Source organism: Kwoniella mangroviensis (genome assembly GCF_000507465.2).
Source record: "Kwoniella mangroviensis CBS 8507 chromosome 1 map unlocalized Ctg01, whole genome shotgun sequence".
NCBI lineage: Eukaryota > Fungi > Basidiomycota > Tremellomycetes > Tremellales > Cryptococcaceae > Kwoniella > Kwoniella mangrovensis.
Genome location: NW_027062533.1, coordinates 12,552,453 through 12,575,910, shown reverse-complemented (window position 1 = coordinate 12,575,910; position 23,458 = coordinate 12,552,453). Strand labels below are relative to the sequence as shown.

The 23,458-nt window shown below is 47.7% G+C and overlaps 11 protein-coding genes across 11 annotated transcripts; 6 read left to right on the top strand and 5 right to left on the bottom strand.

The window, feature by feature from the left end:
* Nucleotides 1-401: 401 nt before the first annotated feature.
* Nucleotides 402-2,598, bottom strand: I203_104764 (uncharacterized protein; the record flags this gene model as incomplete). Its single annotated transcript, XM_019143650.1, has 11 exons — nt 402-470; nt 548-577; nt 697-806; nt 928-1,051; nt 1,112-1,416; nt 1,475-1,604; nt 1,713-1,857; nt 1,935-2,065; nt 2,125-2,192; nt 2,321-2,480; nt 2,536-2,598. 11 exons carry the CDS (start codon nt 2,596-2,598, stop codon nt 402-404), a joined length of 1,335 nt encoding a protein of 444 aa, XP_019006699.1.
* Nucleotides 2,599-3,232: 634 nt separating this feature from the next.
* On the bottom strand, nt 3,233-4,242 carry I203_104763 (uncharacterized protein; the record flags this gene model as incomplete). The annotated part of the gene is made up of 10 exons (XM_065517612.1): nt 3,233-3,258; nt 3,316-3,424; nt 3,489-3,509; nt 3,565-3,615; nt 3,667-3,698; nt 3,750-3,855; nt 3,903-3,977; nt 4,030-4,074; nt 4,130-4,174; nt 4,225-4,242. 10 exons carry the CDS (start codon nt 4,240-4,242, stop codon nt 3,233-3,235), a joined length of 528 nt encoding a protein of 175 aa, XP_065374430.1.
* Nucleotides 4,243-4,882: 640 nt separating this feature from the next.
* On the top strand, nt 4,883-5,909 carry I203_104762 (GTP-binding protein rhoA; the record flags this gene model as incomplete). Its single annotated transcript, XM_019143652.1, has 8 exons — nt 4,883-4,919; nt 5,009-5,036; nt 5,092-5,125; nt 5,178-5,270; nt 5,330-5,340; nt 5,397-5,490; nt 5,549-5,794; nt 5,859-5,909. The coding sequence occupies 8 exons, from the start codon at nt 4,883-4,885 to the stop codon at nt 5,907-5,909; spliced, it is 594 nt and encodes a 197-aa protein (XP_019006701.1).
* Nucleotides 5,910-6,711: 802 nt separating this feature from the next.
* Nucleotides 6,712-9,432, top strand: I203_104761 (uncharacterized protein; the record flags this gene model as incomplete). The annotated part of the gene is made up of 7 exons (XM_019143653.1): nt 6,712-7,141; nt 7,191-7,534; nt 7,578-8,603; nt 8,661-8,830; nt 8,881-8,976; nt 9,028-9,196; nt 9,244-9,432. The coding sequence occupies 7 exons, from the start codon at nt 6,712-6,714 to the stop codon at nt 9,430-9,432; spliced, it is 2,424 nt and encodes an 807-aa protein (XP_019006702.1).
* A 231-nt stretch (nt 9,433-9,663) lies between these two features.
* On the bottom strand, nt 9,664-10,724 carry I203_104760 (uncharacterized protein; the record flags this gene model as incomplete). The annotated part of the gene is made up of 4 exons (XM_019143654.1): nt 9,664-9,948; nt 10,010-10,111; nt 10,165-10,399; nt 10,456-10,724. The coding sequence occupies 4 exons, from the start codon at nt 10,722-10,724 to the stop codon at nt 9,664-9,666; spliced, it is 891 nt and encodes a 296-aa protein (XP_019006703.1).
* Nucleotides 10,725-10,998: 274 nt separating this feature from the next.
* I203_104759 (uncharacterized protein) lies at nt 10,999-13,534 on the top strand (the record flags this gene model as incomplete). Its single annotated transcript, XM_019143655.1, has 7 exons — nt 10,999-11,235; nt 11,331-11,716; nt 11,769-11,802; nt 11,853-12,134; nt 12,188-13,293; nt 13,341-13,427; nt 13,501-13,534. 7 exons carry the CDS (start codon nt 10,999-11,001, stop codon nt 13,532-13,534), a joined length of 2,166 nt encoding a protein of 721 aa, XP_019006704.1.
* A 344-nt stretch (nt 13,535-13,878) lies between these two features.
* On the top strand, nt 13,879-15,463 carry I203_104758 (uncharacterized protein; the record flags this gene model as incomplete). Its single annotated transcript, XM_065517611.1, has 11 exons — nt 13,879-13,920; nt 13,968-13,986; nt 14,041-14,195; nt 14,250-14,293; nt 14,344-14,408; nt 14,460-14,621; nt 14,672-14,715; nt 14,770-14,868; nt 14,924-15,033; nt 15,089-15,256; nt 15,313-15,463. 11 exons carry the CDS (start codon nt 13,879-13,881, stop codon nt 15,461-15,463), a joined length of 1,059 nt encoding a protein of 352 aa, XP_065374429.1.
* A 302-nt stretch (nt 15,464-15,765) lies between these two features.
* I203_104757 (uncharacterized protein) lies at nt 15,766-16,264 on the top strand (the record flags this gene model as incomplete). Its single annotated transcript, XM_019143657.1, has 2 exons — nt 15,766-15,800; nt 15,880-16,264. 2 exons carry the CDS (start codon nt 15,766-15,768, stop codon nt 16,262-16,264), a joined length of 420 nt encoding a protein of 139 aa, XP_019006706.1.
* Nucleotides 16,265-17,123: 859 nt separating this feature from the next.
* On the top strand, nt 17,124-21,345 carry I203_104756 (uncharacterized protein; the record flags this gene model as incomplete). The annotated part of the gene is made up of 13 exons (XM_065517610.1): nt 17,124-17,523; nt 17,648-17,849; nt 17,904-18,157; nt 18,315-19,085; nt 19,135-19,257; nt 19,302-19,423; nt 19,466-19,850; nt 20,047-20,082; nt 20,127-20,623; nt 20,709-20,733; nt 20,787-20,921; nt 20,963-21,050; nt 21,099-21,345. The coding sequence occupies 13 exons, from the start codon at nt 17,124-17,126 to the stop codon at nt 21,343-21,345; spliced, it is 3,285 nt and encodes a 1,094-aa protein (XP_065374428.1).
* Nucleotides 21,346-21,467: 122 nt separating this feature from the next.
* Nucleotides 21,468-22,069, bottom strand: I203_104755 (uncharacterized protein; the record flags this gene model as incomplete). The annotated part of the gene is made up of 2 exons (XM_065517609.1): nt 21,468-21,935; nt 21,983-22,069. 2 exons carry the CDS (start codon nt 22,067-22,069, stop codon nt 21,468-21,470), a joined length of 555 nt encoding a protein of 184 aa, XP_065374427.1.
* A 56-nt stretch (nt 22,070-22,125) lies between these two features.
* Nucleotides 22,126-23,071, bottom strand: I203_104754 (uncharacterized protein; the record flags this gene model as incomplete). Its single annotated transcript, XM_065517608.1, has 3 exons — nt 22,126-22,398; nt 22,566-22,701; nt 22,752-23,071. 3 exons carry the CDS (start codon nt 23,069-23,071, stop codon nt 22,126-22,128), a joined length of 729 nt encoding a protein of 242 aa, XP_065374426.1.
* Nucleotides 23,072-23,458: the final 387 nt, after the last annotated feature.

Below are 23,458 nucleotides of genomic sequence, written 5' to 3'. Positions count from 1 at the left end.
AAGGAAGAGAAGAGAGAAACGAGATAGATATAGATTGGAGTTGATGGATGAAAAGTTGGAGTATGGTGTAAGGGGGGGGGGGTATGCGACCTACTCCTAATCCGGATTAGTGCTGAGCAGTGAAGCAAATAACCTCACGCGTGTCTGCCTGTGTCTCCCTGAGCTTAAATTCTAGATTGACAGCAGATCACACCGCCGGCATATCGGAATTATTCATATGCCCTCGCGTGGCAGCCATCCCGCAGTCGTGCCACGTGCGTGGCGCCACTGACATCCTGTTGCACCTCTCCCATCTTATCACCCTTTTCCCCTTCACAGTCCTGGCATCAATATAATCGTATGCATAGTATGGTATAAACACAACGTGCAGGAGCGAGATACATCTAAAGGGTATGAGAATACTAGAGAGGAGCGATAATAGAGGAGGATTTGGCGTCGGTGATGGTTCGGAGGATGTAATCGTCTCCGTTCTGCAACACATCGTTTCCCAGTCATTGTCAGCACCTCTTCTCTTCATGGCCATCATTTCTAGCTGAGGAAAACTCACTCTTGCCAGGTAGCGAACCCACGGATGAGCCTGATTCAGATCAAGTTGGGTGTCAGAGAGGTGAGATGTGACGAAGAAACAGAAAAAAACCGTTGGATGTAAGGAGGATGGAGTCGAGTTGGGCAAGTCGGAAAGTGCCACGAACTCACCTGATAACCTGATTTCTCTACGATCTTGAGATATCTGACCTGTATACCTGAGACAGTAAAGTAGGGAATCTCAAAGTTGACTGATATGGGCGCTCGCTTATCGATTTCATCTATGATCATGCGGGAAATGGGGTGAAGGAGAGATCAATTTTGAGAGGTGTTAGGTATTCACGAGTTAACGATGATCACAATCATGGTTTGATTGACAACTGATGAAGATCCGCTACGTACCATTTCGAACACTAGGGAGACCAAAGTGTGCTCTCATCGTATAGTCCCTTCCACCACCTAACTGTTTTATTTTCCAAACAAATGCTGATTTCTCTGGAGCATATACGACCGATCCCACCGATGTCTATTGAATTTGAGAAATTGGCTATGTATCATTTTGTGCTGGAAGAATAGGGTTGCTTACTCTGAATTTGGGACTATCAGCATCATCTGGAACAGGGACAAAGATCTCTACGTTGTTGGCTGTGCTTTTTCTCTTGAATTGGCCTCTGACCTTCACCATGTATTCTACTCTTGAGCCTCTATGATTCTCCACACTAGCTTCTACATAGACCAAGGGTTTGACAGGTGTAGATAGACGATAGGACATCAATTCAAATTCGCCGTCAGGTGGTATGAAAGATATAGTTCGATCATTCTCAAATCGAGAAAGTCGTACACATTGATGGAATTTGACGTCCTCCATCTCAAACGATTTCCCTCGAGCACCTGAGCAGCCATATCAGATCGAATGATCATTCGTATGTAGATTATAGAGCAAGCTTACCTCGTCCGGTAGCTTCAAACATGACCTTATCATTTAGACCTAATCTCAGTTCGGGCATTCCTGTGAGGTAACACTTCATCTTGACTGCACCAAGAATCTCCGATCGTATAACGTTTCCTGACGCATTGACCTGAAAGCAAGGATCAATATGAGCATCAGCTTGATGACACCAACATCTGACGAACGACAGTGTTCCTTCCAGTTGTGTCACTGCTTCCAAGGATCCTATAAGACTCACCAAAAGATTGATACTCTCCACAACATCCAAAAACACCTCGTTCTTCCTATACCTAATTCCCTCAGACCTCCACGAAACAGCATTGGTCACAGCCATAGGCGGTCTAGCTTGTACTTCGAGTTTATGTGATTCTTGAGTGATGTATCTATGAACAGATAATGAGCCATCGGAAATGCCACACATATAGATTTTTGATGTATTGATGGAAAAACAACGACTCACTCCTGCAATATCTTAGATTCGGTCGTTTGAGGGAAACCAAAATCCATCATCTCATCTAACAATTCATATATTATCACGAAATTATCCCTGATTGATTCCTCTTCGAGCTCTTTGAAGTATTCTGTCAGGACCTAAATTTGATAATAGGGTTAGAAGCGGGCTGATCAAGAGGACAAGCGAGATAGCTTACTGAGCACAGTCGATGGAGGAAGAAGATGATTTCGGCTGCGTTTGAATTTCGTTTCGAGAGGGCAAGTACTATATATCATGATACAACGTCAGCTCGAGCTGGTATAGGAGAGCTTCGGTATGTTTATACATCGAGACGATGTTTCGTTCATCATGCACAGGTTTGCCAACGAGTACCAAGCTATGAAAGCACTCACAGTACAGATTGTTATGCCTGATATGCATGTAGTTGATTCCTTCGTCCGAGAAGCAAGGCGTCACCTGCACATTTTCCTCTTCCATCTCCAGTACTAGGGGTAAGAATCGTTCAATGTAGGATGGAGGGACATCGTCTCGGTAAGATCGTTGGATGAGGGACTGTTGAACGACATCAGTGATATGATGATGTGGAAACAGATATCGCTCTGCTCACCTTGCCCTTGACATCGAGAATGGCAACTGTGAGATTCCCACTGAGATCAGCTACGCTATTCATGTGGAGAAATAGGCAGACCTACCTAAACTGGCCATGATGATCTATGATAGGCTCTTCCTTGGACCGACTGCTAATGGTACAGGGTGGTGTGCTGAAAGGTGTAGTTGATGGTGCCACCGCCACTGATATATATCTTGGATCAGGATGTTCTCCGTCTAGCTTCTGAAGCCTGTCTCTTGATACATCTGGATGGTATTATCCATCTTCATTATTGTCTGCAATTCCATGCACGTCACGAAGGTGGACACGCTCATCATGTTTAGGCGAAACTTGTTTGGGCGCCCCACTTTATCGCTCAAGTTCGTTCCTTCAGCTGGGTCAGGTATGTTTTCTCCTCACCACAACAAAACCCTCTCACCAAGCTATTGAAGACACTCAGACGCCAAAGAGGGATCCAGTAAGGTAAGATGCATGTGCGAGATCACTTTACATTGCAAGTCAAGCATGAGGAGTACATCTGGGCTTACAGAAGTGGAAAATTGACATGATCGGTCTTTGCGGTGAGATGGACTTCCAGAAACATGCCGGATACAGTCGGTGAACGGACAAGAAAGCATCAGATAACAAGTGTGCATGGTATAGACATGAGATTCAGAACGGTCATAACTAGTCTTTTTATGGGTACAATCTACGTCTACCATTCCTTGGCGAGTTTGAAACCTGTTGAAACAAATGTCAGCTTAAACTCATGACGATGTGACGAAATCACCAGCTCACTCCATTCAAAGTCAAGCCAGATGTTATTGTCATCGTCGGTCACTCGAGATTTAACAGAGTATGTTCCGGATCTGGCGAGCATACCTGAAGGTGACTCCTCGGAGGCGAACTGAGATTGAGATGTGGGTATAAGCGATTATCATATGTGGGTATTTTAGGAATGCGGTACTGACGACTTTGGTGTAAGGCGCTGGCTGAGGACCGTAAGATCCAAGCATAGCTTCTGTTTTATCGACCTTGACACCTGACCTCTTTACGACTTGTAAGAATCGCAATCCGGACACTATCTCGTTTTCGACGCTAGAATCAAACGTTAGACTAAGGGGTCAACCATACTGTCAAAACACTCACGTAAAGGTGATACCAACGGAGTATTCGACACCCTCTTTGATAGTCACTGCATGTCAGCTGAATTCAGGTGATTGAGGACTCACAAGGTTCTTTCTTGAGTTTGGCAAGGTCGGCCGCAGGTTGAGTGAGGTCTATAGAGATGTCCTTGGAAAGAGTTGGAGAGCTGAGGAAGAGGGTTTTAAGAACAACCTGTCTCCAGAATTAGTTTAGATGTGTGGCCAATACCTCTTGCTCACCTTTTTGTTACCACCCGCACCTGCAGAAGCAGCCAGACCGAGGGAAGCTTTCCAACGTTGAAGAGACTCGTCCTCCTGTATCCAGAGAAATTAGCTAATGCGACGGTCAAAATGTGTTCAAACGTACCTGATCAAGAGCAGCAAGCTCTGCGACGGTCTTGCTTTGACCGACCTGAAAGACCTATCAGCACAAGTAGTCGTCTACAATGTCGATGACATTGACTCACTTTGTAGCCTTGGGTTTCGGTAGGAGCCAAGTCGTCTTCGGTGGCCTGTGCATGGCGTAAGCCGCGATTCACGAGATGATAATGTATCAGCTCACCTCTTGTGGATGGGACATGATGATTACCAGGTGAGGCTGTCAGATAGGTTTGTATGTATGTATGTAGCTAAGGGGAGAATGGATCGTTGCCTCGTCGATGTTGAGTGAGGAGAAGTGGTACAGTGTCAATATGAATGAGCCATGAGCTGTCGTCAGAGTGTCAGTAAGTCAAGTCTACGAGTAGAGTGGAGACACCGGTTAAACCGAGGGTCCGTGCGACAGAGCACAAAATAGCACACGCGACAGGCAAAACACAAAACACGTGAACACAAAAAACAATAACTTAGATGGTGGTATAGCACCGCCACAACCCTGAAACGCCGTGTGCAGGTGGGATTGCACCCCAGTGATCGCATTGCAACCATTACAACCGGGTGAGTCTCGATTACAAAGTCAAACATGCCAATCATTAGGAATATCAAGGTTGAATTAGAAAAATGGATATAGCATGGGTCGAGACTGATGAATCTCGTCAGAGTCAAGCCTCACCCTAACAACTCGTTGAATATCCTCTCTCATCTCCTCACTCCTTACTTACACTTATCGTCAGACTATCATCGAATCACCACCGTCATCAACAGCTTATACACACATACGCATCAACCCTCCCTACTTCAGCAGCCTCGTTCAGACCTACTCATCAGAACCAGTAATCAAGATGTCAGGAGAGATCAGGCGGAAGTTGGTCATTGTCGGTGAGTAGATATGAACTCTGATAAACCTTCTCGAACAAAGGGTCCCTCGTCACGTATCTAACAATCTACTTACTGAAATATCATCATAGGTGATGGTGCTTGTGGTAAAACATGTCTGTAAGTTCAAGCTCATAAAATCGATCATAGCAGCATGCTTACTGCCCATTCACAGCCTCATCGTCTTCAGCAAGGGCATGTTCCCAGAGGTCCGTTCATTTGAATATGGTAGTATGCCAATCCTGACAATCTCACCATTAGGTCTACGTCCCCACCGTGTTCGAGAACTACGTTGCAGATGTCGAAGTAGATGGTAAGAAGGTCGAGCTAGCTCTTTGGGATACTGCCGGTCAAGTGAGTGATATTCGACTGAGTGGCAACGGGTGACTGACGACGCATTGACCTTTCCACAGGAAGATTACGAGTGGGTTACAAGTCATGCAGAAGAGGCGAGATAATCACTGATTCACGTCTCTATAGTCGACTCCGACCTCTGTCCTACCCCGATTCACACGTCATCCTGATCTGTTTCGCCATCGACTCTCCTGATTCTCTTGATAACGTGCAAGAAAAGGTGAGTGTATTGTAATCTCTCAAGACATGTCGTATTTGACACCGTCTTCAATTTACAGTGGATCTCCGAAGTTCTCCACTTCTGTCAAGGTCTTCCAATCATCCTCGTCGCCTGTAAAAAGGATCTCCGAGATGATCCAAAGACCGTCCACGACCTCGCTAGAATGAATCAAAAACCCGTTACCCGAGCCGAAGGTTTGGCTGTCGCTCAAAAGATTGGTGCTCAAGGTTACGTTGAATGTAGTGCCAAGCTCGGTGAAGGTGTCAAAGAAGTATTCCAAACTGCAACGAGACATGCTTTGATGGTGAGTCCCTGTGATATTAAGGACTGAGGACATAGCTAAATGATATTATATGCGATATTTGCAGAGCAAGAAATCAGGAAGATCCAAGAAAGGAAAAGGTTGTGTCGTACTCTAAGGCTTAGATTCGAGTTGTACTTTTTTCTTTCCACTATTTACATCACTGTCGTGCCATCATCATCAGGTGGACTTATACCTCTTCTTTACGCTCTTCCTTCCCTCTCATATTTACCTTTTCTCCTTCCTCACTATTTTATCCAGGATCGTCCTAATGTGTCCTTTCGCCCTCTTTCCCACTCCTTTCCATCGATTTATTCTGTTATGTGATATGATGAGGCTCGAGATGATAATTGATGCGTTACATGATCGACATCTGCCACATGGGCAATACGCATGGGCATGTATATTCAGTCAGCATCGGGCTAGCGATAGTGCGTGAGAAGTGAGAAGGTGTCTGGCTGTTGATTGTGTATGAAAGGAAGTATTCGGAGAGCTAAAGCGTGTTTGAGGATGATGATGATATGGGATGATTACGATTGTCATCCTTGATTGTTCTGTGGATCCCGTTTCCCTATTTCCCTATAGTACTCCTCCGTTGCATCAAGCATCCATTACAAGCACAGTCTTTTGTTCTAGCATCGTCATTCCATATTGATAGACTGCATAGTTGTCTATAGATGGTTATAGAGGTAAAAGAGTGTCAAATCCAAGGTCACACGCACAGGTCCGCTCTATACGCCCTTTTCCCCTTTTCACTGGTTCTTCTTGACATCATCATCTCACCAAACCATCACATAATCATATCATACATCTCTTCTTTGTATCATATCTCATCTTCACAGTCATCATTGACCTCTCAGCACGTCTCTTGCATCCCACATACTCTGACTTGTATCTTGTATTGCATACCCTCCCTCATCATGGCGTCAGCACCAGTCGCGCCCATTCGACAACCTCGAGGTCCATCTGCCAACTCGTTCGGTGCACCAGCACCTGCACAGCCCCAACAACCCAACAATGGTCCTCCTGCTCCAGACAGCGAGTCTCTACTCAGAAGGCATAATACCGTGTCTACAACAAGGCATCAACCTTCATCGTCCATATCCACCAACCCAGCTGCCTCTTCAGCGTTTCATGGTTCAAGGATGAAATCAGGTGTGAACAGGTTTCGAAGTGGTAGTCTGTCTTCCGGAACTTCTGAAGGTGGATTGGTAAGGAAAGGCAGTGGACGGGAGGTCAGAACGGAAGATGTCGTACCGGAGGGTGAAGCAGAAGAGGGTTCCAGTGGTATGGAAACGTCTAATTGGGGTAAAGGTTTAAGCAGGCAAAGTTCGTTGCCCTCGAGACGAGGTGGGTGCTTAACATTTGCGTTTCCAGTTCCCTGCTGACGATGTGATAGCTGCCAACCCGACATTGAGTCGACAAAATGAGGTTCCTCCTGAACTGCCCAAACCGACTATGACCAGCATGGCCCCTCCCCCTCGTCCACCAAGAAGAATCTCCGTCGCCACTCAGGATCCTGGCTCTCCCCCTCCAGCTCAATCCCCTTCGTCTCATGCTCCCTCTCATTCGTTATCCTCACTTGCCATGTTCAACAGGGTGTCTCTTCCCCCTGCTCAAGTGGAAGAAGAGAGACCCTCGGTCGGAGCGAACGTCTCTCGCACACAGAGTCTACGAGCTCAAGCAAAACATTCGGAGAATGGAGGTTTGGGAAGGAGTACCAGTCTGAAGGGTGTTGGCGAGGTGAGTACCAATTGGCTAGAACTTGAGCTTACTCCCGTCTTAGCACCACCGCCCCATCATCCAAGCGCTTTCTCCACCATCACAGACTACGACCCCTCGCAATCCTTTCACACCTCCGACGCCACCTCCTGTTTCCTCAACAGCTGCTTTACCTCCATTCCAACTCCCCATTCCGGACTCTCATAACTTGCAAGTTGACAATAACAACCACCCTGGAGCAGATCTCAAACGTCATCAAAGCTTGACTCAAGGATACGGTTCGTCCAATCGAGTTCGTGAGCGATTGGAACGAAGTCCTGCTGTATTAACATTAGAACAAAGGGAGGAGATCAAGAAGCGAATGGCATTGTCCAAGTCAAGTGATAACGAACATCCACCTATCAGTCCTATCGTACCCAGTGTCTGGTCTCCTGGTATCCCCACCGGTCAAGATGACGGATGGAATCGAGCTGCTTCTCAGCAACTACAAGATGCGTTCGATGCGATGAACCTAGGTAGAAAGATGATGGGCGTAGAGGGGAATGGAGGATTCCAACAACCGGAAAGAAAATTGACGCTCGAAACGGATGTCCTCAGACATCCTCAACCTGCTACCGCTGGCGCTTCATGGCGTCCAAGCGATGAGCCAAGCTGGGTCACTAGTCTGGTCGGAGCTGATCATACCCCTTTGGTCGCACCTCGATCATTTGGACCTGGTACTACTTCATGGCAAGAGAGGGAACATGCTTTGAGACAACAAAATTATACTCCTCAACCTCAACAGCAGTTCCAAAGAGGTGGATGGCCTCAGGATCAGAATCAGTTCATGCAACAAGCCAATTTCGGTTATCTCCAGCAACAACATCTGCTCGCGATGAAGGGTATGCAATCTTTCCCACAGCCCCCTTATCTCGGTGCTCCGTTCAGCCCCGCGTATCCATCGCCTCCTAATACTGCTATGATGCAGAATCAAGCGGTGAGCAATCAAGACAGAGATGTCATCGAGCTGGCTAGGCAAAAGGGATTGAATCCGGCCACGTACAACTGTCGACCTGCCGCTGCAAGATTCTTCGTCATCAAATCTTATACCGTTAGTGATTGTACGCTCATGCGATGGAGACCTGCTGACCAATCTTCGTTCTCGCAGGAGGATGACGTCCAAAAATCGCTCAAGCATGAAATCTGGTCTTCGACAGTTCTAGGGAACAAGCGATTGGATAACGCCTTCCGAGAATCGCATGAAACAGGACCAATTTACCTGTTCTTTTCCGTCAATGGGTCTAGGCATTTCTGTGGTGTGGCACAGATGTTGACACCGTGAGTTCATGCGAATACATAACGGCATCTGTTGCTGATCGCATAGATAGTGTCGATGAAACTACCAATTCGACTGTCTGGGCTCAAGATAAGTGGAAAGGCATCTTCAAGGTTAAATGGATCTTTGTTCGGGATGTCCCTTCGCAGTGAGTAGTTGCTCTCTCGTGAGCATGACCCCTCGCTAATACCCCTTACAGAGCCCTCCGTCACATACGTCTTACCAATACTCCCGAGAAGAAGCCTATAACCAATTCGCGTGATACCCAAGAACTGCCTTACGAGGCGGGATGCGAGGTACTCCAAATCTTCCTGGACCACCAAACCAAGTCCAAGACCAGTCTGCTACAGGATTTTGCTTATTACGAGGTAAGTTGAGACAACTGGCGGTTGACTATCGCTGATGATCTTTACAGCGACTCTCTGCAAATCGATCTCTCCAAGGCCAAACTCCTATTCAAAGCCCCAACGGAGCGGGTCAACCCATGCCGCCTCCAATGATGCCTCCCATGCCCCCTATGCCCCCTATGCCCCCTATGCCAATGCAAATGCCACCTCATTCAGCTGTGCCCCCTGTTCCGCCCATCCCCGCAAGATTCCAATAGATTTTTTTCTGTATTTACAAAATGACTTAATACGCATACCTTAAGAACAGTATCTTGGCCTACCATGTCAACAATCATATTCTCGATCAAACACTTCAATTTTACCTTAATGACAACTAAATATGAGATGACAAAATATAAAAACTGCTTGAGATGAGGATGAAAATGTGAATATGTAGCTTGATATGATTATAAAATGCATAATTGTGTATCTTGATATCTATCTATCCATCAGTGTATCTCACCGGGTTGTTCGCCTTGTTGAACTCTCCAAGCTTTCCAACCGTGAACTGTACCTCTGACTTTCTCATCTCCTGGATCATCTTCGAACATTGCACCGGCCCATTCTTCTACTACTTTCTGATATACCCATCCATCGCCCGATGCTGCTAAACGAGGGAAGAATGCGTTGTCCTCTTTCACTAGATGAGGTCGATGTGATGTGAAGAATACTAGCACGCATGCGTCGGGGGAAGATGAGAGCGTTGAGTTGACCGTTTTGATCAGGGCGTCATGCTAGAAATGAAGTATGTAATGTCAGATGGCTGAAGATCAAGTAGGATAGAGGGTAACTTACCTGAGAATGATTGAATACCAAATCGCTCAGTATGAGCAGCTCATATCCTTCGTTATCGGTTCTAGCCATCAAGTGCTTGACATCGTGACCCCACAAGTGACCCTGCGTTCACCATCAGTACTGTAACTTTCCGTGACCTAATTGATAAAACTCACTACCACATCGACATTCCCTCTCAAATCTCCCGGTATATTAACGTCCACGTTGAACCTCATGTTCTCCACCAAGTCATTATCCGGGTAATCCGTAATTACCACCTGTCTCGCTCCTGCCAATGTACACGCTATCGAAGGAAGAGCTGCACCTGCTCCTAATTCCAATATTCGCCGTTGTTTCACCAACGGGGGATTCCTCAGTAGGTAAGTCGAGAACACTCGAGCGGTATTCCATCTGCTTATCATCAACACACGTGCATCCGAGTCGGGAATGATTGATAGATAGCTCACAGATGATGACCCCATAGGGGATGACTTCCCACCAGCCTAAGTACCAGCTGTCTTCCTCGATTTTCCTCATCATTGATCTTCAAGTCGACATCGTCCGGTATCTCGTAGGTCGAGAAGGAGTATGGTGCAGGTAAAGGTGATTCAGGTTCGGGAAGGAGATCGTCTAGACCGAGGAAATCTCCATCTTCTCGATCTGATACAGGGGATTCAGACCGACGAGAACAAGATGGACCGCCCAGGTTATCACAGTCTGAGTGATTGTCAAGCATTCCAGCTGGGTAAGATGGTCTTGCTTTGCAGTGCTGATTGTTGCATCTACATGAATATGGACATGGTGGATATCTTGTTTCAACTTTTTTAAACTTGTCTCTGATGTTCGGCGATCGACCGCGTTCTCCTTCGGCTCGGCTCTGGTTCCACGTGGCTGCCGTCGTGGTGGGAGGATGAGGTGATGTTAAGCATCAGTGTTCCCAAACTTACTTGTTGGATAGATATTTGATCACTATACGATAGCATCGGATCAAATCAGCAATCCACCCCAACATGCCCATGCTCACTGCCATGGGCTCACGCCTCTCTCACCTCCTCCACCACTTCATCTTCTCCCTTCCTTCCCCCAACAACACCACTTCCCTCGACTTCAAATCCGGTCGAGCTTCGGGTGACGACGCCAGACTCGAGGAACTATTCGACGAGCCTGGAGAAGGCAGAGCTTTGGCTGGCGGTATAGGGCCGCTCAGCTTCGTAGGGTCTGGATATGGTGTACTTCTTGTCTTGATGGTAGGTGTTTTGCGCCCAACAAGTCAATCACTTACACTCTAGTCCCTTGAAGAAGAACCACTCATGCGACCAAATAATAATTGTTGATCGGATAGGCAATCTTGCTCAATCGTATACACCATATCGTCCGTCGACCTAGACCACCACCACCACCTCCACCTCTGCCTCACCCTCCCCGACGAGGTTTACATCGACTTCGACATGCGATCTCGCGGACACTGACCCATCCGTCAACACCCATGTACATCCGACTACCCGGAATATTCGCGCTGACTCGAGCATGGATCATCTTCACCGTTGTTTTGCTACAAGTGGCAAATCTATGGCCTCAGCTGAACGATAATAGGTCATTTGGTCGTCCTCTGATACGAATTGGCAATTGGGTAGGGAATATGGAGATGACAAAGGTTTGTTGGCAGGTGTTTATTAGCGTATGTACGGGACTGGCATGTGGTGGATTGGCGAATGGATTGGACAGGTCGTAAGTCGTGTCTCAAATATACTCCACGTTGATGCTGATGCAAATGGTTCAGCCGTAGAAGGGATGTCGGAGCGAGCTTTAACCTGGTGAGTTTGTTATATAGTATCATAATCTGCTAGGCTGACGTTAAGCTCAGTTTGGCTACTCCTTCCTTCTACATTTGTACTCATCACCCTTGACCCATCACCACCCTACTGGATCAAGCAGTCGACCTCGACCAGACGTACACGCCCTATTTCAACTCTGGTTAGGTCTCACAGAACTTGCTTGGTTGCAAGCCGCGGAGCTATCTTCGTCTTTACGAGACAATCTGCTCCTTCCTACGGGAGTCTGCGGGACACTAGGTTTGATGCATTTCGTCTATGCATTATTGACCGCGCCTCTCAAATTCCCTAGCTTCACCTTCCTAACACATCTGGTGAGTTGATATCACCGCCCATCGTAGGTAGACCAAGCTGATATACCAATCAGATGGCCCTTCTGCTATCTGTGGTCATCACTTTCACTGTCGCTCTCAAAGCTATCACCTACCTTTTCACTTACGGTTATATCCCTTCCTTGGTCAGCTTACTTCCCCATGAGGGCGTCGTACCAAATCAACATGACGACTTTGGAGTTACCTTGCTCAAGATCGGTACCGCTTGTATCGAAGCGACTCAGTACTCCGGTTTACGAAACGAACTCGTCACCGTCGAAGAGCACCGTGGACCTTGGATTGAAATGTCAGCAACGGGAAGCGATGTTCACAAGACGTTTGTCACTGGGGTAAAGGGTTTCGACATGGAAATTACCAACATCGAAGTATCACAATTAGCTGATCCTCATGCGGAGAGTATGTACTGGAAAGAACAAAAAGCGTTCTGGCGGGCTTGTGCCAAGAGTGCTAAAGCTTTCGTATGGGGCATGATTATGGCTACCCCTGTCGGACGGAAATCCATCAAACTGATAAAGAAAGCTTGGTTGAAGAGATGGTGGTATGGACCACGACAGTGGAGAGTCTGGAGAAGAGAGGCCTGGAGAGAACCACCGCTAGCCATTGCTCGAAGAAGGATTGCTCGAAGAGTGGACGAAGTCCAAGCGATGAGAAGAGCTCAGGCCTACCGCACACCTTCGCCTGAGCCAAGCTACGGTGTATCTACCGCTGTTGACTCCCAAGCCGAGGCAGTCTCCTACAATCGATTCCTTCTGGGTCAAGTGGATCTGGAAGATGATGATGAGGATTGGGAAGATGATGCCAGCTCGACCTCAAGCAACCAAAGCGCAGATAGCGAGATCGAGGAACAAGCTCTTTATCAAGACTTGGTCGCTAATCAGGATAAGGATGGTGACGATATCCAGCCAGTCCTGCTTGCTCACCTGACCTCGAGGAACGCGACTCCCCTTACTCGAAGACGGTATGCTGCTTTGTTGACAAATAGTCCATCAACTCCACAACCTAGTCTGGGTATGCAAGAGATAGTAAAGGAAAGAAGGATATTCTCTGCAGGTCAGCCGGTGGATGAGGATGACGAAGAGAGGAGAAGAGCATGTGTGGTCTGCATGACTCAGATGAGAGATACCATTCTATGGCCATGCAGGTGAGTATATACCAGGAGGATTGGAATATGTGCTAACCTACGAGTAGGTGTCTTGCGCTCTGTAACGATTGTCGAGAGAGTCTGGCATCTCGACTTTCAGCTCAAGATCACATGTGTCCATGCTGCCGAAGAAAGTGAGTTGGTATTCAGCAAAACGCAGATCCCACAGGACTGCTATAGCTAACGATTGATTTACTCAACCTACAGAGTTGATGGGTACAGTCGTATATACGTTCCATAGCTTCATCCTCATCTTATATCTTGATATCTTGACATTGTTTATTTATTTGATTTGTAATGACCTGATACTCCATGATGCATACATACAGTATATCATACAGTTATACAGTTATACAGTTATAGGGGTTTCCCGGTTATTCATCTTAACCGGATACGAATCAACACACAGTGATCCATCTGTTCATTTCGAATGATATTCATTCCTTACGGTTGCAGTCATCACAGTCGTAACAGTACCATTGGTTAGTAAACTCACTGTCATAATCATATCAGTATCGAATCATCTCCCATAGATATCAGCCACGGAATCGCATAGACGGACATTCTTAGTGTCTCTCCGCGGAAATGCCAATCGCTACCGAATTAACGCGTATCTTGGGGATAAAGGTAAGTCATTAAGTGAAGGACTTGGATTGACAAGCCTTTTCCCATAGTATCCCATAGTTCAAGGTGGTGAGTGCGAATGTCAATATGCTAGAGTTACTGGTAGTGACAAGACCTCCATAGGGATGCAATGGGTTGGAACCCCTCCTCTCGCCGCCGCTGTCGCCTCAGCGGGAGCTTTGGGCATGCTCACCGCGTTGACGCAGCCTAGTCCCGATGCCCTTCGAGAAGCTATACGGGAGACCCGAAAACGCATAGGAAGTGGACAAGGCAAATTTGCGAGTATACGTCGATTATAGTAACCAAGACAGTCAGCTGATGGGTGGAGTCAGGGTGTCAACATCACATTACTACCTTCGATAAACCCGCCTGATTAGTGAGTGCTCCTTAAAGGGAAGAAAGATGGTTCGCTTATTGGAAATTCAGCGCTGAATACGCTCGAGCTGCTCTGGAAGAAGGTGTGGATATATTTGAGACAGCAGGGAACAATCGTGAGTGGTCATTTTAACGAATGTAAAGCATTAGGCTAACCCGCTTGACAGCGAAACCCCTCATCGAGTTTATCAAGACATATAGACCACCAGGGCACTCAGCGTCAGATGCTGTTCCGAAAAGATTCGTGATTCACAAATGCGTGACAGTGAAGCATGCTTTATCAGGTCAGAAAATGGGGGTGGATATGCTAAGTATAGACGGCTTCGAATGTGAGTGGCCATTCACTACTAGTGTAGCACAAAGCTGATCCCATATACAGGCGCCGGCCATCCAGGAGAAGATGATATTGGAGGGATCGTTTTGGTAGGTGTCTCGCTATTTCAGTGGGTTCGATACCGGCTCTGACAGGGATACCAGCTTGCTAGAGCAGCCCAAGAGCTATCAATCCCATATATCGCATCTGGAGGTTTTGCCGATGGTCGTGGTCTGGCAGCAGCTTTATCTCTTGGAGCAGCGGTGAGTGCTGTTCTCTGCGCTACACATGTTCAAGCTGATGCGTACGATGTCATAGGGAGTCAATATGGGAACTAGATTTATGTGCACAGTCGAATCTCCTATACACCAGAAGATCAAAGAGAAGATAGTCGAGTCTACTGAAAAGGATACTATTCACATCTTCCGGTAAGTCGTTCGTGAATGTCGAGATTTTTCCATTGCTCATGAGCATGGAATACAGTACTCTCCGTAATACCGCTCGAGTATATCGAAATGCCGTCTCAACTGAAGTCGTGAGACTGGAAAGAAGACCTGGAGGAGCCAAATTTGAGGATTTGAGAGAACTTGTCGCCGGGGCTCGAGGTAAGAAGGTCTACGAAACAGGAGATCGCGATGCTGGTATATGGTCGTGAGTAAGCCGATAATTATCTGATTTAAATGAGGATTTGACGATATGTGATCCAGTGCTGGCATAGCCGTTGGATTGATCGATGACATCCCAAATTGTAAAGACTTAGTGCTTAAGATTGACAAGGACGCCTCAGACATAATCAAGGGGATGAATCGGTTGATCATCGATGAAGAAGAGTATGACACGGTCAGAGCTAAGTTGTAGATTTTCTAGATGTAATTGTACGGGAATGGATTCATGCATGTACATCAAGATTGATCAGGAAAACCCGAGAGATTTTGCACGGACCACCCATTCAATCACTCAAGTCTGAAAACCAAACTGCACCGTCTTTCTATGTATTCTCCCTCAGCTCATTGACAATCTCTTTCTATCTTTCATCTTCTTCACGAATTGTTTCTTCTGGCTAGAAAAGTACTTTCATATCATCGTTCATATTGATACCTTGAATCATTGTCGATCTTCCTGAATTGCTTGTACCAGTCTTGATCTTACTCCCAAACAAAATGCCAGGGCAGATTAGCTACACTTCTGGATCATTGTGAGTTGATATCAGAGGGGGCGGGGAAACAATACCATATCGGACGTAGACTTGCTAAAGAATCTCATCTATCCAACAGAAGCAGGGCAAAGAAGGTCCGCATCGGCAAGTGTAGGGTGAAGAACCTCCCCAAACAACTTTTTGGACGACCCAGGTATAACCCGCTGATACTGGAAGAGGTCGAACGACGCTCAGTGACTTCATCATCATCCGCTAGTTCGGTGCTTCAAGAATACGAGGAGGACAGACGAAACGAGATTCAATGGGATTATTCATGGGCAAGGGACAATGAAAGGGAGAGAAGAGTAAGGCGGTTAGGCTCAGGAGCTGAAGTTCATCAGAGAAGATCCCAAGCAAAAGACCAAGTACTTAGCCAGCAAGTCAAACAGTCTGGCGACACTGTTGCCACTTTGGCTCTCTCAAGACAACAGACAGGAGACCAAGCCTGGAAAAACCGCAAGTAAATTCCCTCTTTTGATGTTGTCATTCTGACAAATGCTACTGATCAGGACCGCAATCCTTCTTCAAATGTGTGCGAACTGCTCCAGAATCCAGCAAGCTCAAGAAGGGGCTTCGTGGTACAATCACCGAATCAAACACACTAAATATCTTTGGACACAACCGATCGAATGGGCAATCCCAAGTCATCTCACAAAACGAAAGAAGAGACCGAAGTGGCGGATTGAAAGAACTGCATTAGGGGGTAACGTCACCACCCAGATTTTTGGCCGAACCTGTGAGGCCGAATTATTGGAATTGATCGGTGACCATGATTTGTTGCGTCACACAAAGAAAATCATCGTGGGCCCAGTTGGCTGTGGGCAGTGTAGAGTATGTAGAGGTTGAAGCTCTTCTTTGTAGCGAGGTATACAGATCGCAGCCAGACATATGCAAGTATCTTCAAGTGACGTCTGACATATTGGGTCATCATCAGCCGACGGAGATGACCCGGACCCCGACGGATGGGTGGGTGAGCTGATTATGTTTGCACAATTACGATGGATGTTCCGGATAAAGCAAAAGGTTCCTGCAGTATGTTTTTCTCTTTTTACCGGAAGCAGATCTGCGGTGGATCTTCCAATCCCGGTAATACGATTGCAATTGCAGTTCCACCTTCGTACCTGATTACTCTCTCTCTCTGGCCGAGGTTGATACATAAGCATTCCTCATCCTCCTTCTTGCTTTATCTTACATACCACAGTTTCAACACACACCGGCATACGTTGTATATCCTCATCATCACATTCAGACCTTGTATCACTGGCAGCCGTAAGGCGTACTCACCTAGTCACCCCAGTCCATCACCCTCGGCCATCTGTCATCATGCCCGCCGTAACCAAAAAACTCGCAAACATCTTCTCTTCACCTTCTGCTTCACCTCGTCTCAACCCCGCCACACCCACCACTCCAGTACCACCATTAACAACATCTGATACATCTGCCGCAACAACTCAAGTCACCAGAGGCGGAATGCCGTCCTCATGTCAGCTCTTCGACCTTTTCAAGTTCATGGCAGGAGGAAACAGTGATCTCGGTCTCGCCGGCGGTGAAGCGGATAGCGACGAAGATGAAGCCAGTAGTACTTCTGACATGTCCAACACGTCCGCCGCGGCTCAGCTCCCTACGGAAACCACACAGGACGAGGACGGGCTGCAGAAGTGGATAGATGAGACTTTGAAAGAGACAGAGAGGGAAAGAAGTACGCTAAGTGCGAGATTCACAGGTGAGTAATTTATCACGAAGCAATAGAGCTGATTTGTCAGCCATGTCCCTGTCCAACTTGGCATCGATGAGCCTACCGAAATGTCATAAACATCGACCTGTTCTACCTAAAGTCGATGCCATAGAGCCTTCACCCGAGCTGGGTGAAGAACCTCCATCGGTCGATAACCCTTCTATAGCCTCTGAATCCGCCGCTGTCGGGGTATCAGATATCTCGGACGAGGAGAAGCTTCTAGCTATCAAGGAAGAATTCGGCGATATTGCAGGATTGATGGAAGGAGGTGAAGCAGAACGTATGCTAGCAGATACCAAAGGCTCTTTGTTCAAGTAAGTGTAGACGCGATCAGGAGTTCTGGTCCGACTTTGCTAACGACCGTGCAGGGGTGTGATGATGATTGGCAATTTCCATCTCACCACACACAGACTCCTATTCCATGCGATCATACCACCCGATTCTTTAGATCCGACACCGACACCTAGCGGGCCAGATGTCATATGCGCAGGTCCTGTTACGATACACAGACCTGGCTTACAGCAAGCGAAGCGTGTATGGATGGAACTCACACCTGAGATGGTCACGACGTATCCCAGTGCCAATGAGTCTGATCGAGTCAGACCTATACGGAGTGTACTATGTAAGTCTTGGTTGACATGCCCTATGCTGACCCTCAGTGTCCTCTGTTCGCGAACGCGATCCTATGGATCTCCAACACCCTTGCGATTTCTATGTTACTCTCGAAACTCCTGTCGGCTTACGAAGGACTCATTTCACCGTGGACACTGAACAATCAGCCAATCAATGGAGAAGATCTTTTGACCGTGCTCTCTTCAGAAGTGCGAAAGCGAGATGGAGATCGGCGAATGGCCAAGAAGAGGCATCCGACGAATGGTCATACATGCGCTGTTGCGTGCCGCTGGATCGTACCACCATCAAGGGAATCAGCCCTTACCACTCTTTCGCAACTCTTGTTGGCTTGGAGGCCAATCTAAGAAACACTCGTCAGGTTGACTCGTGTTCGCTCAGTGGGAAAGTGGTGCAGGGCGATTTTACTACTGAAGAGGAATCTGCTGTGCAAAAGGTCAGAACCCCGCCCGCTGAGATGCTCAAACGATCCTTCTCTTCCCCACGAGGTTCAGAACATCGATCCGCATCTCCAGCGCGCAAACATTTTTTCGGACCGATCGCTCAAACCATGCCTGAGGATAGCACCCTCACTGTGAGCTACGGGAATAGGTTGGAATTCAATATAGGAGTGTTTAATGAACAAGCCTGGTTCACCAAAGCATTGCAGACTGCTGTCCTCGCGGCCGCCCAGAGACGATACAAACCTGACGTACAGCTACCACCGGTGATCTTCCAGATATCCGGTCATGATGTGGTGGCAACAGATGAGGATCTTGAACAGACCTTGGATTCATTCAGGACTTCCTCTCAATCAGGCGAGTCGATCCACGACGAGGAGGACTCTCGAGGCGATGCGCTGCTGCAAGAAACTCGTAAAGCGGAAAGAGCCAGCATGGCAGCAAAGGTATTTGGTCTGAAAGAGGATGAGGGAGTGTGGAGTGAGTCCTTTGGTTGAGTGATGAACCCAGCTGACACCTTGTCTCTCAGTCAAACGGTGCTATGTAGCGACCAATTTTGTTCCCGCACGAGGGCACATCATCCTAAATCCACACTTTATCTGCTTTTGGCGAAGGAATACCATAGGATCCGACCTCAAGGTGAGTTGTCAAGGTCATCACGAACGCTGACAAAACTTTAGTACCGCTTCCGCATAGCGGATATTAAAGGTGCTACACCTGCACCCAGTTTACGGGTGGGCTTCGTTGGAATGGCTCTGCACATTCATGGACATCGTGACTTGCGTTTCGAATTTTGGAATAAGGATTCGAGAGATGAGGTGAGTGCTGCTAATACTGGATCATCAGCTCATGTCATTTAGGTAATTACACACCTCAACGCCTTACTGGTCAATGTCCCCCGGTCCACCACCAGTCTGATCAACGATCAAAAACCTCCTGCACCACAATTCGACTCAATGCCCATCCCAAGAGCCGAATCTCCTCTGTCTCTTGGTGCTGAAGATGCTCATCCAGCCGATATCCTGGCACCAAGCAGAGAGTCTATATATCACTCGAGAGCTTTGCCTGATGAAGCCATCACCTATATGCCGTTCCTGGCAAACAAGCCAGTGGTAGAGCAGATACGACTGACACCAAGAACATTCGTCTGTTTGACTATTGGCTCCCGAGGCGACGTCCAGCCTTACATTGCGCTGGGGCTGCGACTGCTGAAAGATGGACATAAGGTGGTCATTGTGACACATCGTGAGTAACACTTTGCGACAAGCCATGCTGACAGTTAGCCGAGTTCAAAAAATGGGTTGAAGGCTATGGCATAGAACACAGACAAGCGGGCGGTGACCCGACGGCGCTCATGAAACTGAGTCAGGAGCACAAGGTGAGTTGGCAGTGAAGCAAGCAATAGCTGACGGTTAGATGTTCTCGCCTGGCTTCTTTAAAGAATCCCTCGGCGGATTCCGAGAATGGCTCGACAATCGTGAGTGGCTAAAGCAAAATTGCAGAAAGCTAATCTGTGCTCAGTACTCATCGAATCATGGCAGGCTTGTCACGATGCCGACGTACTCATCGAGAGTCCTTCGACCATGGCGGGTATACACATCGCTGAGGCGTTGAAGATACCATACTTTCGAGCTTTCACCATGCCCTGGACGCGGACATCTGCGTATCCTCATGCTTTCATGGTTCCAGCGTTTGAAATGGGCCCTAGTTTCAACTACTCGACATATGTCTTATTCGATAATATCATGTGGAAAGCTACGGCTGGACAGATCAATCGATGGAGGAAGAAGTATCTCAACCTCAAGTCGACAGATATGGCCGCATTGTCGGTGACCAAAGTGCCATTCTTATACAACTTCAGCTCGGCGGTTGTCCCCAAACCCCTTGACTGGCATGATGATATCGTTATCACTGGTTATTGGAATTTGGAAGATAGCGATACCGACTGGTCCCCATCGCCAGATTTGGATGCGTTCTTAAACAAAGCGAAGGAGGACGGGAAGGCGTTGGTCTATATTGTGAGTTGCATGTCTGTTAGGACTATCGCTTACATCGCAGGGATTCGGTTCTATCGTTGTTCCCCGGCCCAACGAAATGACGAAGAGTATAATCAAAGCGGTGGAGAAGGGTGAGCGATCATTTTACGTTGGCATGTAATGTAGCTGACGAATGAATCTTCAGCCGATGTACGAGCAATTATCGCAAAGGGTTGGTCTTCGCGAGGAGGTGACCCGGCCAAAGAAGGCGAAGATATTGCTTTCCCCGCAAGCTGCTTTGGCGTGGATAAAATTCCTCATTCTTGGCTCTTCCCGAAAGGTAAGCTCCATCCGTGACGAAGAGAGCTGATATAATTCCAGTCCAAGCCGCTCTGCATCATGGAGGTGCGGGAACCGTCGGGGCTAGTTTGAGGGCCGGTATACCCACGCTGATCAAACCTTGGTTTGGGTAAGTTGAAGACATTCAAATGACCCAATAACGCTAATGATCACGCAGTGACCAATTCTTTTGGTCTGTCCGGGTTACCAAACTTGAAGTCGGCCTCAAAGTACCGTCGTTGCGGTCAGACGTTATCGCCAATGCTTTGATCAAAGCAACCACAGATGTGGTGATGATCGAGAAAGCGGCAAGAATTGGTGAGAAGATCAGGTCAGAGAGTGGTGTGGATCAAGCACTGCAAGCAATTCATCATAATTTGATTAGAGCCGGAATGGATAGACGTAATCTTAAGTGGTCTTCGTAACTTGTAACTATTAATCAATTATCGTTGTATATATGCATCACATGTCATACAGGCATTAGCGTTGGAGTCATCAACAAGTCACATACAACAACAAGATATTGTCCCTCGAACCCAAACAACAATCAAGGTGCCTCCTTGGCAGTCCGCTTCAATCTTGGTACAAACTCTCCAGGTCTTCGTGAAGGTAAAGTCCTCCTCCTGGCTACACCAGTTCCGATAGGAGTTGCCCCTTCTCCTCGAGCCAAAGCTTTCGCGAGCAATGTTGCCCGTAAGGATGCTGGATTACCTGTTCGGATCTCGTACCCACCAGGAGGTGCTTCCTCGTCGGATTCAGACATTTCCATGAGATCGGGGGGAGCGATGTTCGGTTTGACCGGAGGAGAAGGAAGGAGGTTGGCGGCGCTGATGTTGGGAAGGGTCGAAGCTGGCGGGGAAGCTGGTGAAGTCGGTCGACCCGGACCTTCGATAACATAGTATCCTCCAGCAGGTGCTTCATCGTCCGATTCGGAGGGCAACATCATATCAGAGTCGGCTTTGACCAGTGGAGGGGATTGAGGGACCGTCGACGGTGCTTTTTCCTTGCGCTTCTTCTTGGGTTTCTGTTTGTCAGCGGAGCGCTGCGAGACATGTAACTCACCAATTCCATTCCCAAGAGGAAGTGATCTTGATGTTCAATCAAGAACTCTAGCACCTGTTGTGAAAGTACGTGTTCTTTCGGTCGCATTTGATGCAGTGGGTGAGACAGAACACCCGGTTCGAAGATCAATGCGAGATCTGATGTCAGCGGGGTTCGGATACGGTAAACTCACTTGGGGCGGTCATCAGGTTCTTATCCGCCCGTCGAGCAAACACGCTCAGAAGGTCCAAAACGTAGAGCAACAGGTATAGATGGATCCTGGGAAGTGCCTGGATGAGGCTCTTGTATTGAGCGATCGCATCGTCTGCGGACAGAGTTTCGGATAGGTGAGAGGATAGGACATTTCGGAAGTCATCGTAAAAATCGAACGGGATTATAGGTTCCTGATTGTCAGCGTGATCATCACTCGGTGAGACCTACAGGCATCTGGGTGAGAAATCTGACTGTCAGCGATGCTCGGTGGAGATCTCGACCCACCTTCTGAAAATCGTAGCTACATCATGAGTCGTATATGGTAGTGATTTCCAATCAACGTTTTTACCGTACTGAGAGGTCAGCGATCATCATACCAGTGTTGACTCACCTTTGGCGGGGTATCGAATAGTGTCTGCAGCTCTCTCATCCTCTTGGCGGAGCCGGATATTCGAAAGGTCCCCTCGACGCCAGTCGCATTCTCCTTGAGGTACAGACCACATTTCGCGACGACCACAGGAATCACGCTAAGTTGTCAGCCAAGTCCCGAAAAGATTCCACTCACCCCCAGACATACAGCGAGCCATCCGGGCCGTTTGTAGATACCTGAACAGAGGCGTATTCTATAGACTCCGCCAGGGGTTCGCCAAAGACACCACGACGTGGGGCATTTGACGGTCCTCCGCTTTGTTCACTTTCTCTGAAACCTTTCCACCAGTTCTTCAAGCCCTGCACTCTCCTTTCCCGCTCCGAATCTCTCGATGTGGTCTTCTGTATAGGTTCGGAGGCGCCGAGATAGGCTGGCGAAGTGTTGCTGTCACCAGGAGTATAGGTGGCGGCGGTAGGATAGGGTATTCGGCCCCGCGCAGGGGTAGGGGAGGGACGCGTTGAAACCATGTGACGATGAGGACCGCAGTCTAAGCAGCAATAAGGGTATAACGGTGAGTTCGACCTGGATCCAGTGCGGATGGTTGCTGCTGACCTGTGTCGTATGGTAGGAGGATGGATGAGGTCTGATGACGATGGAGATGGAGAGGGTGAAGGTGTGTATGATAGACAGAATCGAGATGGGAAATGAGTGAGAGTGATAAGTTGTGCAACGACAACTGCGTCATAGATAGCTGGTCTTACAACAACCTCAAGTGCCACACTTTCGGGGATTACATAACACCGATGAGTGCTGTTGGCTATCCAGTTGTCCCTTCATGTACGTGTCTACAAGCACCCATCTCACATCTTCATCTCACCTATCAATATCATAATACCCAAAGCTATCATAACAAC